Genomic DNA, 27,406 nt, shown 5'->3' on the forward strand with positions numbered 1-27,406 from the left:
AAGGTTGGATGGTCAGAGAGTTGCAACCAGATCTGCTGTGCAAACTCTCACAAGGGCAGCAGTCTCCCCAAACTTGTGTCTCACCACCTCACTCAACATTAAAGGGTTTTTCTAGTGACATGACTTATTCCGCGGGTTAGTGACCAGCAGTTTGACATATAGCAGTGGCTTTCTCACACCAAATACTGTAGTTCTGATGATTTGATGGAAAAATAACTTCTAGAAGGGATCAAACGCTTCACTAGACAGTACGTCAAAGTGAGTGTGAAACGTACCATACATTTCATATAGCAGGTCCCACGCTGGCAGGGAGAGAGGTTGAGTCAGATTCAAAATGGTGTGGCTGATTTTTTATTATTTAATCCTTAGTTAATAGGACGGATTTCTGAGTACTTAGGGTTGTAAAAAATTGTAAGGGGAAATTTCCATCCTAGCAAAAAATGTATAAAAGCCAATCACGAGCAAGGTGTGCAGCCAAAGTAAAAGCAATACTTCCCAATAGCGATTAGCTGACCAATGATCTTTAAAGCATTTTCCACCAGCCCGCTGCAAACCCCAACCTGTGTCTCAGAGCTAAATGTGCACATCAGTGAAGTACGAAGGTGTGGGATGATTTTTATATATTTGAGGGCGTTTGTTGCCCTCAAGATATTCCCAAGGTTTGTGTAGGATATTATTTGAAGTAGGTGAGCAATGGGCCTGAATCTGTGCAATATGTTGTACCTCAAAATCAGTCCTTTAAAAAGATAAGAGCGCTTTGTGCTGAGGTGGAGCCTCAGGCAGAGCCAGGCTTGACCTTTTGTCCGCAGAGTCTCTAGACTCGGGTGGCAACAGGCGGTGGGAGCGCCATAGTGAGTTATTTGGTGTGCGGCCACCCTATGTCGGCATAAGGTCCCTCACCCGTCGCTGACCTGGGTGGCGGTCCACACGGTGTGCACAGTTCTGAGTCTGTGTCCGATTCACCCTCAGCGATGTAGGGTCTGATTTTGGGGCAGGGTGCCACACTTGCGAAACAGCCATTGTTCACAGCCTCCAGGTTCTCCTTGGATTGGGAGATGCTAAAGCCGCTAAAAGAGCGGTTGAGCTCCTCGTGGTCCACTGAAGGAATAGAGATGGAAGTGTCACTGTCCCGCAAGACCCCCTCCTGTTGCTTGATTGACCCATCTTCATTCCTCGTGGGGTGGTCCACCCCGAGCCGGTTGACCCCACTGTTGGCCGATAAAGAGCGTTCATGCGTTGGTGGAGGTGGGATCCGTACTAACGAGGTGGGGTCCCCAACTGGGGAGGAGCCATGACTGTGACGATGGTAAGGCTGCGACAGGGGCTGCTGCTGCCAAGAGGTGGATGGGGGGCAGGAGGTCCCATATACACCTTCAGTGGGTGGCACTGCAGAGAAGTTCTTCTGCCCCATGGAGCTGCTGGAGCGGATAATCTTTGTTATGCTGCCATTCTTATCCAAGTGCTCTCGGCTGTCTTCTGGGCTGTGGTATGGCGGTGCCGGCTCCTTGGAGACGAAGTATGCTTCGGCTTCGGTGGGTGCGATGCCCATACGCTGCATGTAGATATTCACCAGGAAGTCCAGCTTCTTCTCCATAGACATCACCTGCACACAACAAAACAAATTATTTACAGAACAATATAGCAGCCTTGAAAACTCAATTTCACTGGATTATGCAAGTGTTGGAGACTGTTCCGTCTCATGTAGTAGGAAGCAGTATTTCTCACATTTGTCACAGAAATTAACCTTTTTCCTTTGAGTAAACTATACATTGAGGCCACTTCCTTCAATTTGGACATTTGTTATCTGGTTCTGACAAATGATTGGTTGGTCTGCCTCGACCAGGGAACCCCATCACATTCTAGTATGAACCCACTGGTGCCAAGACCCTGGAATTTGGGATATCTGGATAAAAACTGTTAAGGAAAGGACTAAGCAATTCCAGAATAGAAAACAACTCTGACTGTTTTCCTGGCATATCAGAACCGCCAGAAATTTTGTTAAAGATCCTTAGACTTAAAATATGGTAGTTTTTGCTTGGACGGTGGTGAGTAAATGTGTTGCTAGGGAACCCTGTTTCCCTAAGAGACAGAAGAAGCATCCCTTCTCATTGGAGTGGCTGAGTTCTCGGTCCAACAGTCTTGACATCTCTGCAGGGACTGGCAGCTCATATGTAAGATGAAGGTAGAGAAAAACCCAGAGAAATGGATTGCAAGGACCAATATATATATCACTTAGCATCATACGATAATCAGCTTAAGACCATTCCATCATTGCCAAGAGTTAAAATAGCCCACCCTATTAGCTGGCAAACAGCAGCATATGTACAAACAATCAAATCATGGCAGAATCTACCGGATACCACTACTGGGAAGGGAAGAGAGAACTTTAATATGCACATAAGGAGATACAGCCTCCCTATTAGAACCAACAATCACAAAAAGGTATCCCCTGCCAAGTGTAAAAAATCACTTCTGAAAAGAAACCTTGCTAGTGATGAAAAAAATCATTTTTTTCTTTGATAGACCCTCATCCACTCTAGTAGTGTCATGCTTCATCATCGGGACTCATCCTGATGCCTAAAAACAAGGATGGGCTTGGCCATATTTCAGGGAGCACTTTGAATATTTTTTCTCACAGGGTACTATAAAAGATAAAAATACCTCAAACCAACCTCGGTATTTCTTTCTTAGAGGTTGTTTGGGTACCTTTTAACGCACGAAAATTGATAGCGTGAGAACCTTAATAATTCTCTTGACGCATATCTGATAGATTTTCACCCCTAACTCGAATCCAGGAATAATACATTTTCCCTCTGGCTGTCCGAGTTATTTTAACTTCACATTCACTTTTTGTCACTGGACACTACTGCTTTTAACCTTGGGTTATCACCTCCTGGCAGAGGCTGCATACCAACTAACCCAGTGATTATGCAGACACGAGAGTGTTATAGCGGAGAAACAAGATATACCGCTACCAGAAAAAACATCCACTCACATGCATGAGGGTTTTTTACCAAGGGACATCCCAGTGACCTGAAAACAAAGGTTAGCAGGACAAGTGATCCAATCCCCCCCTAATTGATTTGTGAGATTACAATCCAAGGAAATTGGTTGGATCGCATTCTTTTCTTTCTCCCCACTTTATGATTCATGGGTATGGTTAAAGTCAGCTTACAAAAAAGAGGAGTAAGGCTATAATGGTCCTATTACCTATTAGTTAAGTGCTCCCTGAAATACACTATGACTTATGGAATTGCTGATGATCGATGGGTCGAACCAAGAAAATCTGGGTACAATAGGTTGTGTAAAAAGATATCTCAGTACAGTACCTGCTTCTCGACCTTCCCAAGCCGTCCCATCATGCTGGGGTCTTCAGGCAGATCCCCCTCTCCTGCCCCTTTGGATCGGTCCTTGTCTGTAATCGACACACCTCGTCCAACGATTTGGTCAACTCTGGCAGGAGCACAAGACACCCAGGAAAGGCCAAAAGTCTAGTTAGTAAAGGTCTTTGAAGAGAGTAAACCCTGCCACCCAGGCTTCAGGAAGGATCTGTGTCAAAAATTAATGCCCTGATGCCCCATTCGCCATCTTCTCAACACCCCCAACCACCTATCGCCACCCAGGATATACTTTTGTCTAAACATGTTTAGGATACCACCTCAGGACACTGTAGGGGGTCTAGACGATGAAAACCCATCTTATCTAACATCAGTTACACCATCGATTGGGAAGGGTGGGCTATTTCAATAACTTTGGTAGTCTATCAGCAATTACCTAAAGTATGAACACAGATGTCTGGATTTTTGCATTCCACGATTGGCATACCTCACAACTGGCGCAGATCATGAGTGGCACACCTCATGACTGGCATGCCTGCACGGCCCAGGACTAGCACTGCTCATTGTTAGCAAATGGTTGACCCACATCAAAACTGACATCAAAATATAATTTCACAGTTTCCAGGACACTGTCTCGAGGTCAATTTTAAGTATACTTCATTTGCCACTATATTGTGTATCTGTTATCTCCCATAAATAACTAAGTATTAGGAACTCACACAACAGTTTGTACAGCATATTATTAACAATGGAGTCACTTTTTGGTGACAGGCATGGACCCCTCTATAGTTTCTATGCTTATATCTAAGCCCTTAAGAATCTATGCCTTTGATGCTATTTGCTGTCGCAGCATCCTATACATAAGTGGCATTGAATGGTACTACAGCCTTTCCGTATGCATTGAGACAGTTTAGAAGAGGCCTAATAGGTAGGTCTGCTCTGTGTGCACAAGCACAGACAGATAAGTGCCATATGCCATACGCACAAAGACAAGCAGGTCACGGCTGTGTAGGTCCTGGGACAGGCAGAGACGGGAATGTCTGCAATGTATGCACAGAGAGGTTGATCTACACTGCATGCCAAGATACATCTGCACAGACTGCACTGAAAGGTACTGGCAGGAATAAACACTATAGACAAGCAGATCTGCAATGTATGCACGAGCAGGGAAGGCCAGTCTATATTATATCCATAGAATGGTTTATCTACGCTAGATGGACAAGCTGGACTTCACTGAAAGAACACTGGTAGAGGCATAGTTGCACAGTACGCATAGGCAGATCTCACGTATGCTCAAGGAGACAGGTACATTAGTACTGTATGCATAGACATGGACTAGCCACAAAGGTCTTACACAAAAGTCTAAGGTGGTTTCTTAATAGATGCCTCTGTATCCAGGGAGGGGGTCCCTCCCTGCAACACCAGATCATTAGCCTCAGAACAGGATGTATGACGTTACAACGCATGCTTTTACAATGCATGCCATTACGACGCAGGTTTTACAACGCAAGTCATTACAACGACTTGCGTTGGGGGCGCTGGATAGTGAATATTTTAATTTACTATTCCAACTCCAGTCCCCATGGATAGTAGGGAAGGTGTTGGATAGTAATTAAACTATTCCCTGTCCTAGAGCGCCCTTCAGCGCAAGTCGTTGTAATGACTTGCGTTGTAAAAGTTGTGTCGTAATGGTAGTGCGTTGTAAAAGTTGCGTTGTAAAGGATGTTTCCCCTAAGAACAATGTAGGGTCCTTGCAATAACAGGCAGACGGTGCCAGTTTCACCGGAGACGATGCAACTTTCAGTTGCAGAACAGCAGATGAGCAATGGGTAGATAGGTGCATGAAGGGAGTGTGCTGGGTGATAAAGACGATGATGGGATTTGTGCACACAGGTATGAGGTGTTGCACACAGACTTGCCAAAAGCACATCTGTATGTAAGTTTTCACGCGGGCAGCATGAGTTAATAAGCAGGAAGAGAATCATGCAGGCAGGTAGAATTGTTGGGATTTCATTAGTTATAAAAGGAGTTCCCAGAACTAGAGACTGCGGTATACATGCAGGAACTGATGCACAGAAGCATGAAAGGTGCATATGCATTTGGAAGGGGATATAAAAGTGTGATATTCAAAAAAGTGCAGCAAAATGGCAAAGAAACAGGCAAATGAGGCAGGAGGAGACTGAATTGATTTCTGAGTAAACTAAGGCTAGTATAATCATGAAGAATTAAAAGAAGCAACTTGAGTCCTACTGCACAATAGAATAGCAGAGGCAAACAGAGAGGGTAGCACATACAGGAGGAAAGCTCAGAAAGGAAACGAGAGAGCCAAAACAAACATAAACACAAACATAAGATCAGCAAAAAAGAAGCAGCACAAAAAACAAATAGAAGAATAAAGAAAAAGTCACTAAAAGAAAGGAAAACATAACAAATGCTGAAAAGCAAAGAAAAGGGAAGGAGTGAAGGGATCAATGCACAAAGCAAAAAGGATACAGAAAGCAAGAATGAACAGACATAAAAAGCAGAAGGAATGAAAAGTAATACATAAAAAAAGAGTAAGACAATATGAAGGAGAGAATAAAGAAAAAAGACGGAATTGTAGAGTGTAAATTATTCTTGGAAAGCAGAATGTATAGGGGAAAGTGATCCCTTCCACCAAACTCCGAAGGGCTGTATTATACATTCACATTGTGCGCTTGGCGCGACAGGTGTGTGAGCCCATACTTTGGGCCACCAAGGCACACTGGTATTATAGAAGGGGCCGCAAACACATGTGCTGCCCCTTCTTGAATGCTGATGACGCTGGTGCACATGTGTCACCAGTGCTATCATGAAAGGGCATTCCCTTATTTTTATGGTGTTGTGGCCCCATGCAAATGAGGGAATCTCTTTGCCTCTGTACCCATGCCATATTATAGACACATGTGCAGACTCATACAGTTCCTTAGGAAACAATAACACTATGCCACAAAAATGTGGCACACTGTCAGCGCACCTCCTGAAATCGGCCCTCTCAAAGTGTGATCCCCCAGACATGCCCATGCAGGAGGGTGCAGTAACTTACCACACTCACCTGCAGAGGGGTCTCTAACCCCTCTGTAAATGGCAGGTGAATTGCCACCTGCACATAGAATAATGGAGCGGTGTGAAGCAGCCTCTCTGTATTTCACAGAATGCACTGCCCGCAGGGCAGCACCAGTTTGCGGTGCCCTGGGGGCACCCTATTCATTGTAATAGGGCGCACTATCCCTGCGTGCACCCTGCGCAGCTACTGAAAGGTGCGCTGTGGCACAAATAGGGAAAGTGCGTGCTATGCATAATATGGCCCCAAGTGTGTAAATATAAAGTGGAATGTCTCCTCGTCATAATCAAGGCAATCTCACCTCAGGCCTAGAATACCACCACAGAAGAGGAAATGTAGTTTACCCCGCATTTGTTACTCCGCGCAGCTTTACCCCGTATTTATTACTCCGCAAAAACGTTTACAACTTAGGGCTTTACACCGCAAAACTGTTAGAAAGCATTCCCCAAAGTAACGCCCCCATGGAGTTAGACTAGTATTTGCGTTGGAATGGGGAATGCGTTGTAACGAATTGCATTGTAAAGCCCTGCGTTGTAAAGATTTTTGTGGAATAAAAATGCAGGGTAAAGCCGTGCAGAGTAAAAAATGCAGGGTAAAGTGTCCTATTCCCACAGAAGTGATCAAAGGTGTTGATTCAGAAATCACACCCATCAAGTGATCTAGGTTTATGACCTGTGTTATCCTGTCCTTATGGTCCTCAGAAAACACACTTCTTGGGACTCATCTGCAAAGCTCAGAAATATTGAAGTGACTTCACAGGAAGGCCTAACCAGGAATGCAATGTGGTCAGCTGGAGCCAACATATCCATCCTCAGTGTCTCTTCTGGCCCTGTTAGTGCAGCCCAAGAAAGATATAACCTCATGACAACACTTCTCTGTAAAGGCTGCTCAGGTACAATGGTCTAAGATGTGACCTACATGAAGTGATGTAAAATACAGATCTTCAGTATCCCTGACCAGGAAGGAACCATCCCCAAAATAGATGTAGGAAATTGGCCCATCACTGCCATGTGAGTCAAAACACGGCACAGTAACATAAAAGAGAACATTCTGTTGATCTGTGCAGCAGAAAGTGATGAAAGTGATGAAAGAGGGACGTTTGTAAGATATTGTGGCATGTGTGACTGGGTGTCTGTGAGTGAATTTGTGGATGTATGTCTATGTTCAGGTGAATGTGTGAGAACATCTGTGCATGAATTTGTGTATCTGTGACTGAAGCCTGCACCCTCAGAATATAACCTAGTCTGAGAAAAAAGGCTTAAATTATGAAGACATGCAACAATTATGGTAAAGATTTGTCTACCAATGACACTTTGAAAACCAGCAAAAACACTGAACAATGCCGCCACTGCAGTCACTTTAAATTTCACCACCGCTATCACTTTAAATATCACCACCACTGTCACTTCAAAAAAGCATCATAATACTCATTTGGAACTCACTTTTAGGGCCCAGCTATAGTGCCCAAGGATTCTATAACAATCATTAATTGCCTAAAATAAGGCTTAATATTTGTGTTCTGTTTGATGAAGATGGCAATACACAGCCAAATTCACAAAGGTTTTTTAGGGAGTAGGTTTGACTTGTTGTACTCCTAACTTACAATTGAATTTTCAAGATCCCATCTCACCTATCCAGAACAAACCTTTGTGAATCCGGCTCTATGCCTCTAAAGATAAGACGTGAGTTTGATTATGCTGGCTGACAAAGGATCTATTGATGTGCCTGACCATAAGATATATTTGGGCCCACAAGAGTGGGGGGGGCAGCACAGACCACAGACCAGCTCGTTGGTGTGAAAAAGACCGCTTTTTGGAAGCAGGTGCACCTTACAAATAAATTCCCTTGGCCTGTGCCGTACAAAACGAAACCTCGCTAAATATATTTATCCTGACATACCCCACCCCCTCCCCTAAACATGGTTCCCCCCTGCAACAATTATAAACACAAACTTGCAATTGCCAACTTTCCTATCTACCTAACTAAATAACTTCTTGTAGCTACCCCAACGGTAAAACCAGATCTCCTAAAATCCCCCCAGTATTTAGGAAAAAACCGCCACCCCAAAAGAGTGAACAACACACCATCACCTGTTTCAGCGACAAATCCCCATACAATAAACCTTCACGATGCACCCGCTCCCAACGAGGCCCCTTCAATATGCTGCATCTCACGAAATCCAATAAATAGAAACACCCCAAAAACAAACTTAAAATAGCAAAAAGGGGGGTGGGAGGGAAAAAGAAATGCGCCCACCGGACCACCCACAACCGGCTGCTGGGTCACTACCACCAAATGGTGGCTAGTACCCTAAAATGGCGGTTAAATAATAACCCAGCCCAAAGACAGCCCAACAGCAGCCCACCCAGCCCAAAGATAGCCCATAGAGCCCAACCAGCCCAACTGAGGTGCTGGCTGCTACCCCCCCCCCCCGGCCAAAAATCCTCCGGGAGGGGTAGGCCTCCCGCTGGTAGGTCGCCCCTCCCAAAGCCCTACTCTAATGATGATTTATTTCCAGAGTTATCTTATAAGCTACATTAAACCATTCTAAAACTTTTGATAAGCATGGAGAATTTTAAAGAGCAAACCTATGGCTCTGGAGGTGTCTTTGTTCTAATGTATATTTCATCGCCTCTTCTGTCTCTTTATCTATTACTCTCTCAGGAGTACTAGGAACAAGAGTAACTCTGTATTTATGGTAAAGTTGAGACTTCCATAGGAAATGTGAGTTATGATTTGCTAATAACAGTGAGGCTATTTCACAAATCTGTCCAAAATAGGGCAAAGATCAGGTTCTCCATTTAACATTTCTTGCCCATTGCTCATGAGCATAACACGTTATTTAATGTGTTCTAAAATAGTTGTTTTCCATTTCAAGTGCCCAATGATTGTTTCCCTTTTGCTACAGGGAAAACCTCAAAAAGGGAAGTAAGCCAAACATGGAATTGAACTAAATTCAGGATAGGTATTTTTAATTATTCTACCTAAATAAGTATTGTTCAAGATATTTACATAAGAAAAGGTTGTTGAGCAGTCTTGAAAGAGTTAAAGGTTGTACACCTGTGTTTTCAGTAATAACGTCAAACCCAGTGTACAGACTGGCATGAAAGTTGTGTCAATTTACTAATAGTTTTAGTTTCAAATTTCATATCCCCCAAATTGGCATTCCCCATGTCAAAGTTCCATATGAATTGTTGCTCTGTCATATAGCAACTACTGAGCGTATTAAAAAAATGCGCAATCAAAATGCCCCTGACCCAATTTGATTCGTAATTCAAGTGAATTTATATTCTGGTCAAAGTATTTTAAAAAGTAAGGTTAACCATTCTGAGGCCCAGTTAACTTTGCCTCCTTACCTATCTGTAACAACTGAACAACAACAAAATATTTTTAGACAATGCACTACAACACAACACACCTCAATCATAAAAAAAGTACCCACAATAATTGATTGAAATGCCAAGATGACAACTCAGCACAAAAAAATATTCAAAAACAATGAAACGGCAGCACTAAGCAACACAACAGAGTAGTACCAACACAATACCAGAGCAGCAAAAACAGTATTATACAACACCACACAAGACAGCTACACAACAGAATGGCACAGTAACACCACAACTAAACAATGTAACACAACCTCACAATGCAACATTCATTAATCATGCAACAGGTACCATCAGAGTTTATTTATGGTTTAGGGAAATAGAAAACCCTCCTGCAAGTAGCTAATGGTGAAGACACATATTTAAAACTTATCCTAGATAACCTCCGACCCGAATCACCTTCAAAAGATGGTGCAAAGTAACTAATGTTAATTAAAAAGGTGAATGAGGGTCCCGGCACTTGTCAATGGTACTCAGACAATCAAAGGAAAATGTAATTTTATCATAGTAGGTATGACTAATCATATTTAATGCCTTCATTCTATTTTTATAGAATAGAAAAGATCCTGAGGGTGCGACATCAAGTGTGTATCTCCCAAGAAATCCTCACAGACAAAGACACATGCACATTGTGTTGCACACCCCGCATCACTTCTTATATCATCACTTCCAGGATCACAGATACTCTTATTCATGGTCTGAATGGATAAATCCTGTATCCTCACTTCTGGAGAAAGGAATGGCAGTGGTGGTGTTGCTTGCCCCAAAGATGGGAACAAATGTGTCAATAGTCAAACTGATGTTCTAATTGATTCATTCATTGGGATTAGGACAATAATACGGTAAGGGCTGAACTCACAACTCAAAGTGAATTTGTGAAAAGTCCAGTCTTGGGACAGAAGTATAACAAACCCCTTTCCTTTCAGTAACTTTACACTATGGGTGTGGGACAGTCACGTCAACAATCAATGCCACTTACTGTCGTGTGCCTGTGCCTGACTTTGAGGATGCTATGGAGTAGGGGCTATTTATTGCACCTGATAAAATAGGACTCCCCAGGCTTAGAAATGTATCAGGAGCTATAACAATCACATATTATGTGTCTTTCAGGAATAATGTGGAAATTGGTGCTTACCACTCCAAACTCTGCATGCTACAGTAAATACTGTCCTGTTTTCCCCTGTTTAATACCAACAGATTTGGCCTACCAAATTTAATGAAGGGTGAGGTATTTAACATAACCCGTAACTGCCGGGCACAGTAACTATGACACAACTCAGAATTCCAATCCCTGCACACACAGAGATTTGTATAGTGGTCGGAAAACACATACCCATTTTTCAACAGGATCTTAGCGTCTCATCCTGGTTCATGACGTTATAGGACAGGAATCAGCAGGAACTGGATTACCACACAAGGAGCACACTTCATTGATGGGCAATTCCTGCATTGTTACTCGTAGATACTAACTTTAGGGGAACATTACTCAATGATCATGTGCCTTTACTCCCCATGATGTAGCGAAAATAAGACAATAAATGACATCACTTTCTTGCTTGTCTTATCTGGAGTTTGTCCCACCAGTTCAAAAGCTTTTACAACTTCAAGGGTGAGGCGTCCTGGTCAGGGATCAGGGAGTGGGTGGCTTGATAATAAAAGAGGGTGCTGACCCCTGTCAGGTACTGGAAATACTGCCCACCTTGAGTTTGATAGAAGTGATTTTAGGGCATGATTTAAAGTGTGGCAGACTACCACACACATATTTAGAGATCTCCACCTGTCTGGTCGAGGTCTCCGTGCCTTCAGCGGAGTCATTGTCACGGCAGCTCCTCTGGAGGCATTCAATGTTTCTAATAAATCACCATGTTTCATGCGGGCGCTCAGCAAACATATTTGGCTTACAAAAACAAAATCCCAAAGAGGGAGTCTGTTTCTGTAAAACAAAACATCTACTGACTTTAAATTGAGCAGCAAACCATTAGTTTGGGGGGCACGGTACTCCACTTCGTTTGTGGAAGAATATCCTTTCCACCAAACTCTACACCAGGCCCTTTGTTCCATATGCTGAAGAAAAAGGTACATGTATAAATAGACAGATTAGGAAGAAAGACAACACCACCCCCACAGTTAAACGCAAAAAACATGGTGGCCTCCGTTTTGCGTTTCTGGCCCCTAGACTCTGGAACGCTGTCCCGAGTGAACTCAGATTCTCTCCCAGTTACACTCTTTTTAGATGTTCACTCAAAACTCATCTCTTCCGGCAGGCCTTTGTGTAATTCCCCATCCTCCTCCTCCCTGTTGTCTCTAGCGCCATGAAACCGCTTGGTGTCCGTGCACTGAATAAACATTTTTAACATAACATAACAAAGATATTAAGAATCCTAGAAAAGCCTAAAGACTTTCCGTGTTTGTGGAGCCACATCTGTATGGAACTTTTTTGGGAAAATACTTTCAAATCTCAACAAGAAAATCTTTTGCCTAAATCCCACACCTTCACATGAGGTCATCATTCGATGATATTGCGACAGGCAGTTTAATATAGATCACATGTGACCGTATTACCAAAAGAGATGAATGGACGTCATCTGGTCTAATTTTCTAAACTCCAAGAAAGAGCCCACCAATCTGTGTCCATCTATATTCTTACCAAGAATAAAAACAAAAGAGAGACACAGCATTGATAGCTGCCTTTGTATTGGTCTTCTGTATGGGTTATAAGTAAAATGTGATAGCATATAGGAATACTCATTACCATACCTGAAAGAGTCAGAGTCCACCAACTCCCCAAATGTCCATCCTTCATCTTTTCCTATCAATGTGGCCAGTGAGTCATAACAGATCGGTTGCACTTACAAGAGAAGCTCTAGCCCAATTAGAAGGCCAGTATTGCCCTATATATGGGCCCATAATGTATTGGTGTTTAAGATCTTTGCCTACCATACCTGAAACACAAACTCCCACAGTGCCCTTCTTTTAAGGCAATGACCCCATTTAAAGCAAAGACATTGAATATAGAGAGGGCTGATCTGAGAGATAGGTTGGATTCAGAAAAGTTGCAAGATGCATGGGTTCTAGGCATCCGGCCTCCACCCATTTTCACTTGGCAGGGCCGGGCTCCATTACCCGCTCTGCTAAACAGGGCTCAGCGCATTCCCCCGGCTCTTGCATGCTTCATGCTCCCATGCAGAGATACTTTATTTCTCTATTTATTCCAGAAGGCAAATATTTGATAATCAATCAGCATTCAAAAGACAAAACCAAACCCAAAATAGTAAAACCCAAATCGGCTAATCAAACAAAGCAGAAATAGAGCAGAAATTAAACAAACTGCCAAGCGGCGGAAGAATGCACACCAGAGGTTTGGTAGCATCATCCCGGCAGCTCTGCACAACCCCCTTCCTCCAAGGCACCTGACTAGCCTGAGGATTTCTGAAATGTAGGGCTTTTTTGATATATGTGTCAGCTTTTTCAATAGGGGCCTGTATCTATTTTTCAGATTGTCTTCAGTTGCTAGGTTTCATTACCACTTTCCATTTTCTGTGTGTGTGTGGGGGTGTGGGTGCATGTGAGTGGGAGCAGTTGAAAACTCTTGGAGCGGAGAATTTAGTTTATTGGACTGCTAGGAACCTAATAAATGGAGCCAATCTTCTATCACTCAGAAGTTGGCGTGGCAATGCATGTGTTATGATAGCACAGGAAGTTTGGCACACAAGGGGGAAGAGAGGACCCTCCTGCTCCCCTATGTTGGAAATCTTTAATATCAAAGACTGGTATTGACAGATGCTTTGACACTCTATCAAAATCTATGGGATGTTCTCATGTGAATATTGTATCCATGGAACAAGGATGATGAAAAATAAGATAGTGGATGTTTTAAGTACTCTCAGGAGTATGCGATTTTGGGCCCTCTTCAGCTCACATTCACAACACCTGTGTACATTTGATTTTAATGCTTTGGGTATACCTAATACAATTAGAAGAAAACCTGCATCCATATAGTTAATTCAACATGTCACCCTTTTGAACTTTTTGATAAGACCACAAAATTTGATATAAAATATCATATTTTTTATTTTTACATATAGCAATTGTTTTTTATTACAAAATCCTACTTACGCCTATTGGCTATGACCACCAATATTTATGAACTTTATGCATACAAGTATTAATAAGCATCATTACTTAGCTGAGGGCTGTTTTACTATCTGACTGGGGTGTGCATGTGAGTGGGGAGAGGGTTCAGAGGTCTATTTTTCATACAAATGTGTAAGATCAAATAAGGTATGAAATAAAAAAAATTGATTATGTAAAAGCGAATGGATTTTGTAACGAAAGCAATGTATTTACCATAAGTAAAACAAAAGGGAGATATTTTATTTCAATTTTTGTGCTTTTGACAAAAAGTGTAACAGGGTACAATGTTGATTTAAATATATAGATGCAGCAGTTTTTTTTACAATGATAATGTGGCTATATTCTTGTACCCTATCCATATGAAAGTCAAGGTCGGGATGACCTGTCTGATGGGAATACTTTTTTTCCTATAGGACTATTGTATTCTAGAAATTCATAGTATAAAGCTAAAATACTCTGCTGTTTGGGACACTTGCTTATATGAAGAAATGAACATATTCTATTAAATCTGTGAACTACTTCTATAGTTAGAGACAATCGGCAGGCAGTGGAAGATATGGGTCCCATGCACACTGGGTCACTGGAACCAAGGAATGCTTGGCTGATGAGCTCGTAATAAGGGCAAAACTGGTCCTGGGTTCCTTGTGTTCCAGATCAGGGAGGACCTGGCGTTGCAGTTCAGGCAGAACTGTTCCCATTGGAGCAGGGTCGAGACAGATTTGCATTCAGCTGGGTCCAAACTGAGGTGGCATGGTATGCAAAATAATAATAGACTAGTATGCAGCCACGGGAAATTACCAGTGGATGAGATTAATTTAAGCGTTCCATCCATCACTTTCTCGTGTGGCCTGAGGGTTAGTCTTCTAATTTGCTGGGTTTGCTGATGTCCCTGAAGGTGAGAATGGTTGGGTCAGATTCAGCCACATGTCAGGCATGTGATTGATTCTTCCCCACCTGTTAAGCCCATTCAAAGGCATCAGCCACATAAGACCCATTTAGGTTACTCTATTGGCTGTGAATACAGGCGTATTCAGGTGCAGCCAATCCAAAGTTGGAGGTTACAAAGAAGATTCTACAACAATAACTGATTTTTAATAAGAAAGGAGCAAAGACCGTCAGGTGACTTGAGGGGGGAAAAGGGGTGCAGATCAAAAGCAGAGGGGCAGAAAAAGAAATAACAGCCCATACAAGACGTCAGTGGTGAGAAGAAGCCTGACCTAGGCGTGTACTGGGGTGATCCTTTGCTTGTAAACTTCTTATGCCGGGGAGTTGAAGGGTGTGGGGGCCCAACAATCAAATCTATCCTGACAAAAGTAAATAGAAAAAACACCAGCAAAATATGTAACGCAGCCACTTTGCGCAGGTGGGGGTGAAAGGGAGAGTCGGAGAAATACAAGGGCCCAGAAATCAGTGGGAAAGAAGGAAATATATTCCACTCAAAACAGAACACAGACAATACCACTTTTCTTTGCTCTGGTCGCCATGATTTTATATTTTGGTCAGATCAACTGCATGGGCAAAAACCAAAGCGACTCAGAAATATGGTTGTTGCAGCATGCACTGGAATATATTTTCAAATATATATATATATATATTGCGATATCCAGCTTATACAAGAGATATGAGGCAACATATATTCTTGGAACAGCAGGAGGAAGTGACATCTGGTGGTGCCGAAGAGAAACTGTAGACAGGAGCTGACGCTTTGGTGGGAGTGGATTGCAAGGACAGAGATGGATATAAACACTTACACTATACAAAAACAATGCACATCGAACAACATGACTTCACTAATGAAATTAGAGTGTCTACACATGCCCACTTCGCAAGGGTTAGCTCAAAAAAAGGATTGTGGATAGCTCAACCAGAGAAAAGAAGGACTTAATGGTGGGTTCTATGTTACTATATCAAGGTCAACAATATCGACCTACAAAAATATCGCATCCACTACACCCTTAAGGTAACTATTTACAATTCATAACTCCACATCTACTTACCATTAATATCCAAGGCTATTCTTAACTCTACATCTAGTTTTATCATTATTATTCTAAACTCCACATTTACTTACCATAACTATTCTTAACTCTGCATTTACTTACTATCACTGCTCTTAACTCTACATCTACATACCTTGTGGATGCAGAGTAGTAAATATAGTGGATGCAATATTTTTGGCATTCACTAAATCAAATGTGGCTTACTGTCCACACCCCACAGTGCACATACCGCCCCATGCCTAACTGCTCCTAACATTCAATACATCTATTGTAAAATACTTAATGATACAGGAATAAAACTGTATATTCTCTGTGCTACCCATTTGTTTTATCGATTAACTGCACACCGATTGAACACTGCATAATTGTGTTAGATTTACACTGCATAGCAACCAAAAACATCTTACTACACTGAAAGTTCGCCAGCGACATTGTACAGCCCTAAATATATGACAATTCTATGTAGAACTAAATATTAATTGTAGCACTGCTGTGAACTTACATCCACCAAAAAGTGGATAATTACACAGCACACTGATCAATGGCTAATTGGACTGCACATCCATGGTACAACATTTGCTTCAAAGTAATTACAGGTCAACCGGTCAATGCTTTTTTTTTACATTAGAAGTACACTACATGCTACAATTCTGAGTGCAAGGAGATTGACCTGCCTATACCTGTTCAATGCTCAATTGCACCTCACATCCACTGTGCAATGACAATCTACTCCAGAATTGCCCTACAGTGAGCAGTAGCATTGCTCCAGGACCTCATCATTTGCTAAACGTCCCAGTCATAATAATTATTTTAACCCACCGAATTTTCTGGTATTCTTTTTTACCAATTTTCATTGTTCTTTCAGCTGCAACTTCAGTTTTTGTTTGCCTGGCTTCATTCGATGAATCCTTTTCAGGCATGCGTGCCTAACATCTCAGTTCTGCCTCTACGGCTGGCTTGACTATCCCTCATTTCCATCAATCTCCAATGCCAGCAGCTTCTTCTCAGTCAGTGCCACCAAACTCTAGACCCTCCTCCCTTCCATGAAAACATTTGACAGTAGGCATCAAATATTTGGAAAAGAATCCACTTCCATTACAGCCATCATGTTAACCAATCTGTTGATTTCAGCCTCTTTCTTGGAATGAGAATCACCTTAGCGCACTAGTCGATCCCGAGATCGATCGCCCTATATCAATTCCAACTTTCTCAACAAGAACATCACCAATATTGGGCTCATTCACTCATACAGTAGGCATTTGTAGACACTCTGGCAAACACAAAGAACACACCTGACTTGTGGACATGCTGGATACATATAGAATTTATGGTCACAGGGAGATTTGTGTGGCAGGAATTTACCAGTGCGGCAGAGGAATTTACTCATGCACAGATATGCTCTTAGCAGCACTCTACATATTTCGCTCACTAGAGGCGTATACATAGATTCATCAAAGACTACGCCGGCACCTGCACTCCTCTAGCTTATGAGCAGTAATGGTACGCGTATCTTAAATAAAATTTTAAGTGCAGTCAGTGGCAATTATTATGTAGACTCACAATGTGTCTTCTCAACATCTGAATCAATTAAGCTCCCATGGTCTGCAGCTCTCTAAATTTCATCTTCTTTAAATATGCTGTATTTACCCAGTTCCCTACCCTCCAGCTGTGATTTTAGAATCCAAAAAAGACTCCACCATGTTCTAAGATAGTTGTATTACCTCTTCTGATATTACATCAAAGAAACAACATTAGTTCTTAGAAATGATATTTCCATAGATAAGTAGAACCTAGCCCCACCTAGCCCAGCAATTGTAATGCTTTGCTTTATTCTGCATTTTGTTGGCAGTTTTTTCTGCACAAATAAATAGAGGAAGCGTCTTTGTGCTCTAGATTTCTTTCTGGCTAAGAGCTAAAGTCTATGGTTTGAGTTCTAATATTTCTAAATCAACAACAAATATATGTTTACTTTTTAAAAGACTTGAGATGAGAATTGTATAGCAAAATAAGAAAATGTCATATCAATTATGGTGTTCTCATGACAACAGTGATGAAAGAAAAATAAGAGTATAATGTGCATCTGTGTATGTTGAGATATATAGTTAATGAATTTAATATGAGAGAAATACAGTAAGGGATATAAGTATATGTATCGAACTTATAAGAAATCCTGAGATACTATATATGTAGAAAAATAAAATATATATGATGGAAATTGTGGAAAAAGGCATAAAGAAAATATATAATTCTTAATAAATACCAAAAATATATCCTTAATAAAGAAATACATCTAATTGCAGTATGATATTAATCCTAACTAATACAAAAATATTGTATATTCTTTCTTCATAAGGAAGTATCCGCTGCTTATTCTAATTCGTCTTGAGCTCATATTAGTGTACCCAGTTCACAATATTTCCTATAAATTATTTCTAGAGCCCCTCATAGAACTCCATCCCTGAGCAGGTGCACAAATGAGATTTTATGAACCCAGAGATAATTAGAAAAGATCTTCGAACAGGGGGAGCCGCTTGCCTGGATTGAAGATTCTTGATCCGGGAAAGCATATCAAGATGTCCAGCCGAGTACTGCTCAATCACATCCATAACATCGTAAGGCCGCAGACTCTCTTTAAACTTTCGCTTGGAGACCAGGAACCGCATGACACTTTGGTGAGAACAACAGAAATGAACAAGTGAGAATCATTGATGCTCCACCATCTGAGAACAGGTATTGTGGGAATTAATGTAACATAACTTGCATGGAAGTGCTTATGCTTAGAGTCCAAGAAGGATAGCAGATGGGAAACATTTCTGACAGGCCAGCATTTAAACCTATGTTTGGTTAGATGCCAGTAGTGCTAGACTTTTAAAGACACCTGCTTATTACCAAGTATACAGTCTTCTGGTTACATAAAGTAGCCATTCCTGTACAAAAGAAGTTAGAATCCTTTGATTGCAAAAATCTATGGGCCTAATATCTAATAAATCTCTGGGGGCTTCTACGTCTGACCATGAAGAATCTAATTTAAAATCAAATGTAGTGTACTTCCAAATTGTGTAAAAAAAAAAATTTCAATCTTTGAACAATATTTGAACAATATTATTTCAGAGATATGGAGATGGCACACATTCAAGGTATACATGTAGTAAGTGAGGCAAGTGATTTCAATTATTTAAAAAATCCAATATCACTCAAGTATAAGTCCGGATTCACAAATTTAAGGAGTATCAAACCAGGCTATATTTTATCATTTGGTTTATTTCTTTTACTATCTAGAACTTGATGTGGTTACTAGGCGTAACTGGAGTTTAGGCATTCAAACACACCTTCCGGAACCTATCAAATTACATAAACCTTCACAGCCTTCATCTTCAAACACAACCTAAAATGATGCATGCAATGACAAGAAAAGTCAAATAAGCATTAGCAGCCTCTCATGAGATGCTGTGTAAAGAGGGACATCACAAATCGGTTGTGCCATCATTACAGCTGGGTCAGTAATCTGGACTAGAATGCACATGGGCATTTGCGCTCAGATTGGGATTAAAAACTCTGCACAAATGTTGCACCATCCTGGCAGTTTTCCATAAAAAAAATTCTCCAAGTTAAACCTCATGAAACTTATTTGGAAAAAATACACAATGTTCTGAGGTTTGCAGATTTGCGGCTCAGAACAGGTAAGACCAGAGGTATTGTGTAACCACACTATCCCCTGGAGAATCTTGGGAGAGGGAACTAGAGGCGTGGAGCGCTTGGAGCAGGCAGCCTCCAACAACAAATGCTCAACACAAAATGGGCCCCATGGAAGGAGGAGAGATGGAAGACCCCTGTAGACATTGGGTAGGAAAGGAGCACACATCCAGGTACAATCACGGGATATGTACCTTGAGGCAAGTTTCTCTACAGGGGTCTTCCATCTCTCCTCCTCCCATGGGGCATGTAGGCTCTTGTCCTAGGGCTTAACGTGAGCCCTTCTATGGTGGAGTGTGACACAGGTCACCCCACAAAGTGGTACCTTCTCACCACAAGGCTGGTAAGAACAGAGCCCCCTTATTTTAGGTCCTGATGAATGCCATGGACCCAACAGGGCCAAATGGCAGAAACATGTTGACCATACTCACCACAGTGAGGAGACAATAAATTCCTCATTATACCGTTCACTTGTTTTTAATACCATGTTGCTGCCGGTCACATTAAAATTTAATTTGGTAACCAGATCTTACCACACGGCCCGGATCGAAGCTTTGAGTCCGGGCGTCAGATCTTCTGTCGCAAAGTCACAGTTACAGCTTTTGTTGTCTTCTGGAACATCCTCACCAGGGAGGCTTGCTTCTAGGTGCAAAGACAAGGTCCCTTAATAGAGATAGCAGAACAGTCCAGAAAGGACAATGTCAGTAATGGGACTGATGCCTTCAGCTCCCCCCGGACAGAAAAAACAACACAGGGACACTGACGGAACACTACAGAAACCACCATGTTGCCGGAGGAAGACAGGGTTCTAAGAGGCAACCAATGGCTACCACCTCGCCAGACCGTCCTTTGGCTTAACAGACTGGAAGACGGCCGAAGTGGTCCTGAAATAAAATTAGTCAATATCCACAGTAGAAGGATACCTTAACTTATCCCAGAATAGTGGGAAGGCACAGATGACAATGATTACTCCTTCAGCCAGGCTGTTTTGTTCCTCACACAACACTTGTTACAAGCCTTCCCACCTGGCACCACATCAACACATACTACAACACATGATTAGAAAACACACAATGCTTATGACAGAGACATTTTGACAACATCTCACTCACGTGCAGGTAAAAGGCACACCCTGAAATAAATGTGTGGATAGTCACAACTGTAAGCCAAATATTGTTTATACATACATCCACGTAGAGACCACCACATATAGACCATCATCTCCAAAACACAGCCCGAATACACAAAGAAACTGATTCACAGACTCACACGCCAGTATGAGACACCCAAACTCAAATAAAAAATCTCTGACCCGCCAGCAGACTCATAGTCAGTGGCTTGCAAAGAAATGACTTGAGCTGCCTTATACATATGTAAGTCTAGAGTGCTTATAGTTTTGTGGTGCTAATCCGGAGCTTCTTGGATTCCCTTCCTTTTACTGTCCTCCAGCTCACCTCTTGGAAGGCCCCTTGCTAGCAGAGAGCAAGCAATTCCATTCCTATAGCCCAGCATTTGGTGGGTCAGAAGCTAGTGCAAGTTTGCATGGAGTTCTCTCTTCAGAAACCAGAAAGGGCCTTTGAAGCCAGATTTATGATTGTCTCCATTAAAGTCCATTAGAACATTGGAATGTTGGTAGCTCCATTGAAAACAATGTTGTGCTCTGGGCTTATAATGGCTGGTATAAGCCCGGAGCTCCAACATTCAAATGTTTCTTTGTTCACAGCTCTGGCTGTGAACAAAGGCTTCACGGAGCCTGAGAGAATTTCAATCCCCTCGCACTGAAGCCGTTGTTTTATTTGTTGGAACATTCTGCCCTCTAGTGGCAGAATGTTCTAATAGCCTTATAGCCCTTCGTAGCAGGGCTATACCAGCTATTAAAGTTCAGCTGCCTTGTTAAAGTCCCTCGCCTTTGGCTCGGGCCTTTAACGCTGCAGCAGGCCTTTAATAGCCAGTATAGCCCGCTACAGCGGGCTATAAGGCTATATTATGAGCTCTAGGTAACACTAGAGTGATGGCTTTGGAAGGAGATATCTAAAGAGGCTCCTTCGATTCCATCCTATATCGTTTGGAAAGGTAAGCTAAGCAAAGCTCTAATCAATGTATAACTCAGCTCTTCATGACAGAAGCCATGGTCTTTAAATCAACTACAGTAGTGATCTGCTAAGCATAGGTGACTGTTTTTCTTTAAGGAACAACTTACTACACTACAAGATAAACAGAGTTCATGGTTAATCATTGACACTTGCCAACAGAGCTGTCATAAAGGATATCTAAATATATATATAATTTCAATCGCCCTTCTCACGCCACGTTTTATACTAGTTGGAAGAATGGTGAATTAGATATTTGCTGTTGACAATGTGTTTTTTAAGCTTGAGTCACTTACCCAAATATAATGTTTATGTCCAGTACTGTTAAAGTAAAGTAAAGTCCACATTTGTAAAGCGCACAATCACCCGTAAGGGTCTCTAGGCGCTGGGGGCCGTCGGGAAGATTAAGCGAGCTATTGCCCAGAGTCACATGGTGCTGGGCTAACCTGCCGCCGGAGCCGGGGATCGAACCCTGATCCCCAGATTCCAGCGTCAGGGGCCCTGGCCGCGGCGCCACACCTCTCCCATACTGTTAGTGGAGCTAAGGTATTACCTGAGACCACCATTTAATAAGCATGGGTTTAGGCATTGTTAAGAAACCGTACTCAATTGCCTGAGTGAGGAAGATCCGCAATTAATTGTAGTGTTATTAGATATATACATTTCTCAACCATCATCTGACGGGTTGAAATATGATATCTATACTAATATAATAAAGAGAGAGCCCAAACCTTTGAGGCGGGTAATCTCAGGAACCACAGCACCAATCACAACACCCAATACAGCGTTGGAAAGGGCAGTTGCAGCAGAAGGACATAGGCTATGCAGACGCCCACCATATACATTTAAAAGGTAAAAGAACCGTGCCAGCAAAGTAGTCCCTTGTGGGCGTGTCTGCGTTGTGCTGTGGGCGTGTGCTGGGGGCGTGACAAACGCTGGGGGCGTGTGGTACGTTCCGCCTTTCATGCCATGTCTCATATTGTGTGCTAATCCCACCCTGCTCCCTTTAAATACCCCTGAACCCCATAATCATACCCCACCCTTACTCCTTAAAATACCCCAACACCCTTAAACACTGTACCCCAAAACCCAAACCTACCCCTGAACCCTAAAATACCCCTGTACCTCAAAACTCAAACCTAGCCCTGAACCCTAAAAATACCCCTGTACCCCAAAACCCAAACCTAGCCCTGAACCCGTAAAATACCCCTGTACCCCAAAACCAAAACCTACCCCTGAACCCTAAAAATATCCCTGTACCCCAAAACCCACACCAATCCCTAAACCCTAAAACTACCCCTGTACCCCATAACCAAAAACTATATCTGAACCCTTAAAATACCCAAACACCCCAAAAAATATATAACTCAGTACCCCAAAACATCTACCCCTATACCCTTACTTACCTTATCCAAACATTTAAAAAAAACATGCTTTTACCATTCATGCATTTACAATGAATTTCGTTGTAAATGTATGCGTGGCAAACGCATATAAAATGTAATGCCATGCGTTATAATGGCATTGCGGAGTCATGGTACTTTCATAATGAAAGTATGCGGAGTGATGGTATGCAGAAAGAAAGTTGCGTAATAATGGGGGTTTACCCTCCCCTGGTAAGTACATTGGTGGCACGGCGGCCCACATCTCCAGCAACATACTCATATTTTTTCACCACCCATTTGAAAAATGCACAGGTCTCTCTCATTGATGGACAGCACTGACATACACTTTTAGACACACCTCCCGCCACAAGTTCTAGAATTGCGAACTTTAGAGCTGGGGAGCTACGTTCGAATCTCGGCATCAGCTCAACATCCTGTGATTCCAGGCAAATCGCTTTGTCTCCCTGTGCCTACCACAAATGAATGTGTTCTTCTGTAATGTAAATTGTGCTCATGCCATGTTGTCGAGTTCGCGCTATATAATATTGCAAGGAAAAATAAAGTAGGGAAACTCGAGTTCACACACTACTGAACGCGCACTCTTAAGTGCATCAGCAGTGCACTGTGAATCGGAGCGTTTCACAGGCCTGTCACAGATAAGAAATGCTATCAAAACGAAATCCTACAAAACAATATACTACTGGCCGGCAGCAATTCATACCCGGACAACGTCGGGACGGGCTGCTAGTTTATATATATAGAAATAAAATAGATATGATTGAAACTGTAGAAAAATATATCATGAAAATAAATAATGCTTTATTAATATATAAATAAACCCTTAATAATCAGCTGACAGTGTGCTGACAAGCCAACGTAGTGTGACTAATCAAAAGTTATACCATGGGCCATGTCATGATTTTACCAATTCTTAAAAGATGGTAATTATTTTGTAAATGTGCATTTGTTGGAATGGCTTTACATAAATGTAATACACATTTTTAAAGTTGCGAAATGCATAGGTATTTAGATGGTCTTCTATATTGAAGCCATTTTGAATGTGTATTTTGTTTTTTTGCTTAACTCTTATAACTCTTATTAGGCTGCAATGATGCACTTTATAAATGCTAACAAATGAAACATTCAGAAGCAGGCCCTCCTGCGGCTACATGAGTAAGTCCAGAAGACAGCTAGACAAGAGATCAACTGGTGGATCACACTAGATTCAGGAGAAAGTGCGCGTTGATCCACAACTGGAAGATCAAAGTACAAAGGAGATGCAGGTGGTCAAAAGATCCATGGCTGGTGGCCTTAAACATGGAGATCAAGCAACCAACAAACACTTACCTGAACAACAGCAATCTTAAAAAGGCACTTAAGTATACATGTATTTATTTATTTACCATAGAGGTATGCTATCAGTTAGTGGCATTACTGATCTGCAGCTACATTATCTTGAAGAAAAACTTAGATTGGTACAATGGTCTTGGAAAATTTTAAAAATGGACCAAGAATGTGAGGTATGCTGTAAAGGGGACTAGCAGGACAGGCGGAGAAAGGGAAACAAAGTATGTGGAGGCACAAAAGACAGACAGGAAGGGGAGGTGCGGAAGGAGACACCATGTACGATAGACATAGAAGATGCATATGGAAGTGCACTGCAGGGAATGCAGAGGAGATGAGGAAACAGGGAAAACACTGTAAAGGGAGGAACCTGACATTCACTACCCGGGAAAAAAAACACGGAAAAGTCATGTTGGAGAAGAATGCAGAAAGGTGGTCTCTTGGATGCACAAGATGGTGTGACATTGCAAATGCTCCGGAATTGTTATGGTATGGAATTCATAGGGCTGGGCGGCATGGGGGGCCTACCCACTGGCCTTAGTGACTGTACCTTTGCTTCACACTAGAAATAAAGGGAGTTAAAGAGTTTCTATTTTATGCATCCTCAGTAGCTATAACAGTGAGAATTAAAGTGTGCTATATATCACATCCTCATACACACATCTATTACTTGTAGAGGCCCCACACACTGTCATTCTGCATCTGCACACATTACTGAGTCCAAACTCATTACATGAAGCCCAGAATTGAATAGGGATTACATAGAATCCCCCAAAGCCATAGCTCAACACACTCAGAACAGGGTGCACTCAACCAAATAACACGCACACCTTCAGACCTCACACACCATTAACAATATACATTTATCACAACCCTTCACCATTGAGAGCTCTTCAAAGTGGATTCACAAACATACAGAGTCTACACTCAAGTTGTGCCAAAAAATGGAGTCCCACACATTTAAGAAATTTCACTTGCTTGGAGCCAATTCACGTAGATCCTCACACTTTAAACACTCACACCTGCAGCCAAAAGCATAAACAATCACAAAAGAAAGACAAATACTTAGGAAACTACAAAAACAGTCAAATTAACACGTGTGCAAATGTTCTCTGCTTCCCCATCGCTCACCCTCAGAGTTTTGCCGGGATGCTGCTCCCTTGATCCGGAATGCCTGCCTTGTGCGACTGCGGTCTCCAAAGCTCCAACTCTTGGGTACTTTGCTGGGGCTGTCGTCTGGATTTTGCTCCATACTGGGAGATCGGCGCATACCCTGGGCTTGTGCCTGAGGAGAGCCCTTCCCTTTGGCGCCCATGCCACGGGGGCTGGAAAAGACACGCTCCTTCAAACTGACCTTCTGACTGTCCGGAGAAAGGAAAGAGAGTCATTTCCCTAGCGGGTCAGGCCAAAACAGTATTTCAGTGACAACAAAAGCGTGACCATGGCGAAACCAAGCAGAAGGATGACACCTTAACAGAATAGTAGCAGAATTCAGAGACTAGCTGTATGCTGTATTGTGATTCGATCAGAAGGACCAGAGAGTTCTCAATTAAGGCTTGGACCTTTAATATGAGATATCATTAAGAGAATGGTCTAACTTTGTTTGTATTGTTGTTCTCTACATATGTTAAAATTGTGAATTTAATTATGATTTTCTAACAATTTATTAATGAATACTGTCACCAGTATTAACGTCAATGTGTAAAAACAAAATTGAAGGAAAATTTGAGGCAACATTTAGACTGCTTAGAAGATCTGTGACTTAGATGAGACTCCTATTATTGCTGTTAATGTTGAAATAGTACAAGTATTCATCATTCATATTGCATAAACCACAAAGGTCCTCAGTCTATTCCCTGCATAAATTCCAATTCTAGATTAAACTCCCATCTGCCTCTGAATCGGCATTATAACTCAAGCTCTAATTGCCCCACGGCAGGTGTTTGCCTGCACTATTTTGTGGGCCGCAGCCCGGTGTGCAAATCTGGAATTGTGTACCTAAGGATGGGGGCATGGGAGGGAATGCAAGTAACATTTTATCCACCTTTCCAAGTCCTGAAATTCAGAAACATGTAGTAATGGTGCAACCGCAAATTACCACAATGCACAGTACCGCATATTGTACTGATGTTTGTGTGGCTCATATAATGAAGACCCAAGTGAATAGCTGATTGTTACTTACATATTAGGGCTTATTGTATATAAACTCAATGGTAGTCTTTCAGTCAACCTTGAAATGGAAAAAAAGACTTAAAGGAACTAACTAAGACTTAAACCTGTGATCTGAAAGTTGCACACAGATTGCTGGAGCAGGAGGTAAACTGTAAAAACAATCATCCAAGCCAGATGAGGAGAAGAAGTAAAGCAAGCAAGAGGTGTCACAGCTCTGTTCTACCCTTACTGTTGGCCACAAAACATGGGATAACTACAATTTAACCTTCACTGACCCTAACTAACCCTTTGATAATAACTGATTATAAGAATGTAAAGAGCCATAACAGGGGATGCAAGTGCGGTGGCGGTCAAGGACCCCGCACCAGTGGTCTGACCACCATATTATGACGACGGTAGTCGAACCTCCATAGGACCGCTGCCGATCCACGATACCTTAGCGGTGGAGCTGCGGTCTTGGGCAGCAATAAGCTGGCGGTGTCGCTACTGCACCACCAAGCGTATACCTGACCTCCACACTTTTCCTGGCGGGGATCCTGCCATGAAAACTGTGGTGGTCAGGAAAGTAAGGTACCCCTGTGCATGGGGGTGCACGCAGGGGGCACATAGTGTGCCCCCTGTGTGCATGTGTCGCAGTACCGGCATGGCATGGACTGCACAGTCCATGCTGTACGATAACTTGCTTTGACTCTCCTTCAGCACTGCAGTTCAAAGACTCATATATGAGCCATAGAAGTGTACCACTGCCAAACCGCCCACCCACTAGACCACAAAATGATTTG

General features: G+C 42.2%; 1 protein-coding gene across 1 annotated transcript in view; it reads right to left on the reverse strand.

The window, feature by feature from the left end:
* Nucleotides 1–335: 335 nt before the first annotated feature.
* KCNQ2 (potassium voltage-gated channel subfamily Q member 2) overlaps nucleotides 336–27,406 on the reverse strand; it is a 359,037-nt gene continuing 331,966 nt past the window's right edge. The window contains exons 12-17 of the mRNA XM_078650429.1: nucleotides 25,584–25,813; nucleotides 20,167–20,272; nucleotides 18,476–18,607; nucleotides 15,158–15,244; nucleotides 3,330–3,453; nucleotides 336–1,603 (exon numbers count right to left, since the gene is read on the reverse strand). Coding sequence (XP_078506555.1) covers nucleotides 857–1,603; nucleotides 3,330–3,453; nucleotides 15,158–15,244; nucleotides 18,476–18,607; nucleotides 20,167–20,272; nucleotides 25,584–25,813 — 1,426 coding nt within the window. The 3' untranslated portion in view covers nucleotides 336–856. The remainder of the gene's footprint in view (nucleotides 1,604–3,329; nucleotides 3,454–15,157; nucleotides 15,245–18,475; nucleotides 18,608–20,166; nucleotides 20,273–25,583; nucleotides 25,814–27,406) is intronic.

Source organism: Lissotriton helveticus, chromosome 7, assembly GCF_964261635.1.
Source record: "Lissotriton helveticus chromosome 7, aLisHel1.1, whole genome shotgun sequence".
In the NCBI taxonomy this organism is placed as follows: Eukaryota; Metazoa; Chordata; class Amphibia; order Caudata; family Salamandridae; genus Lissotriton; species Lissotriton helveticus.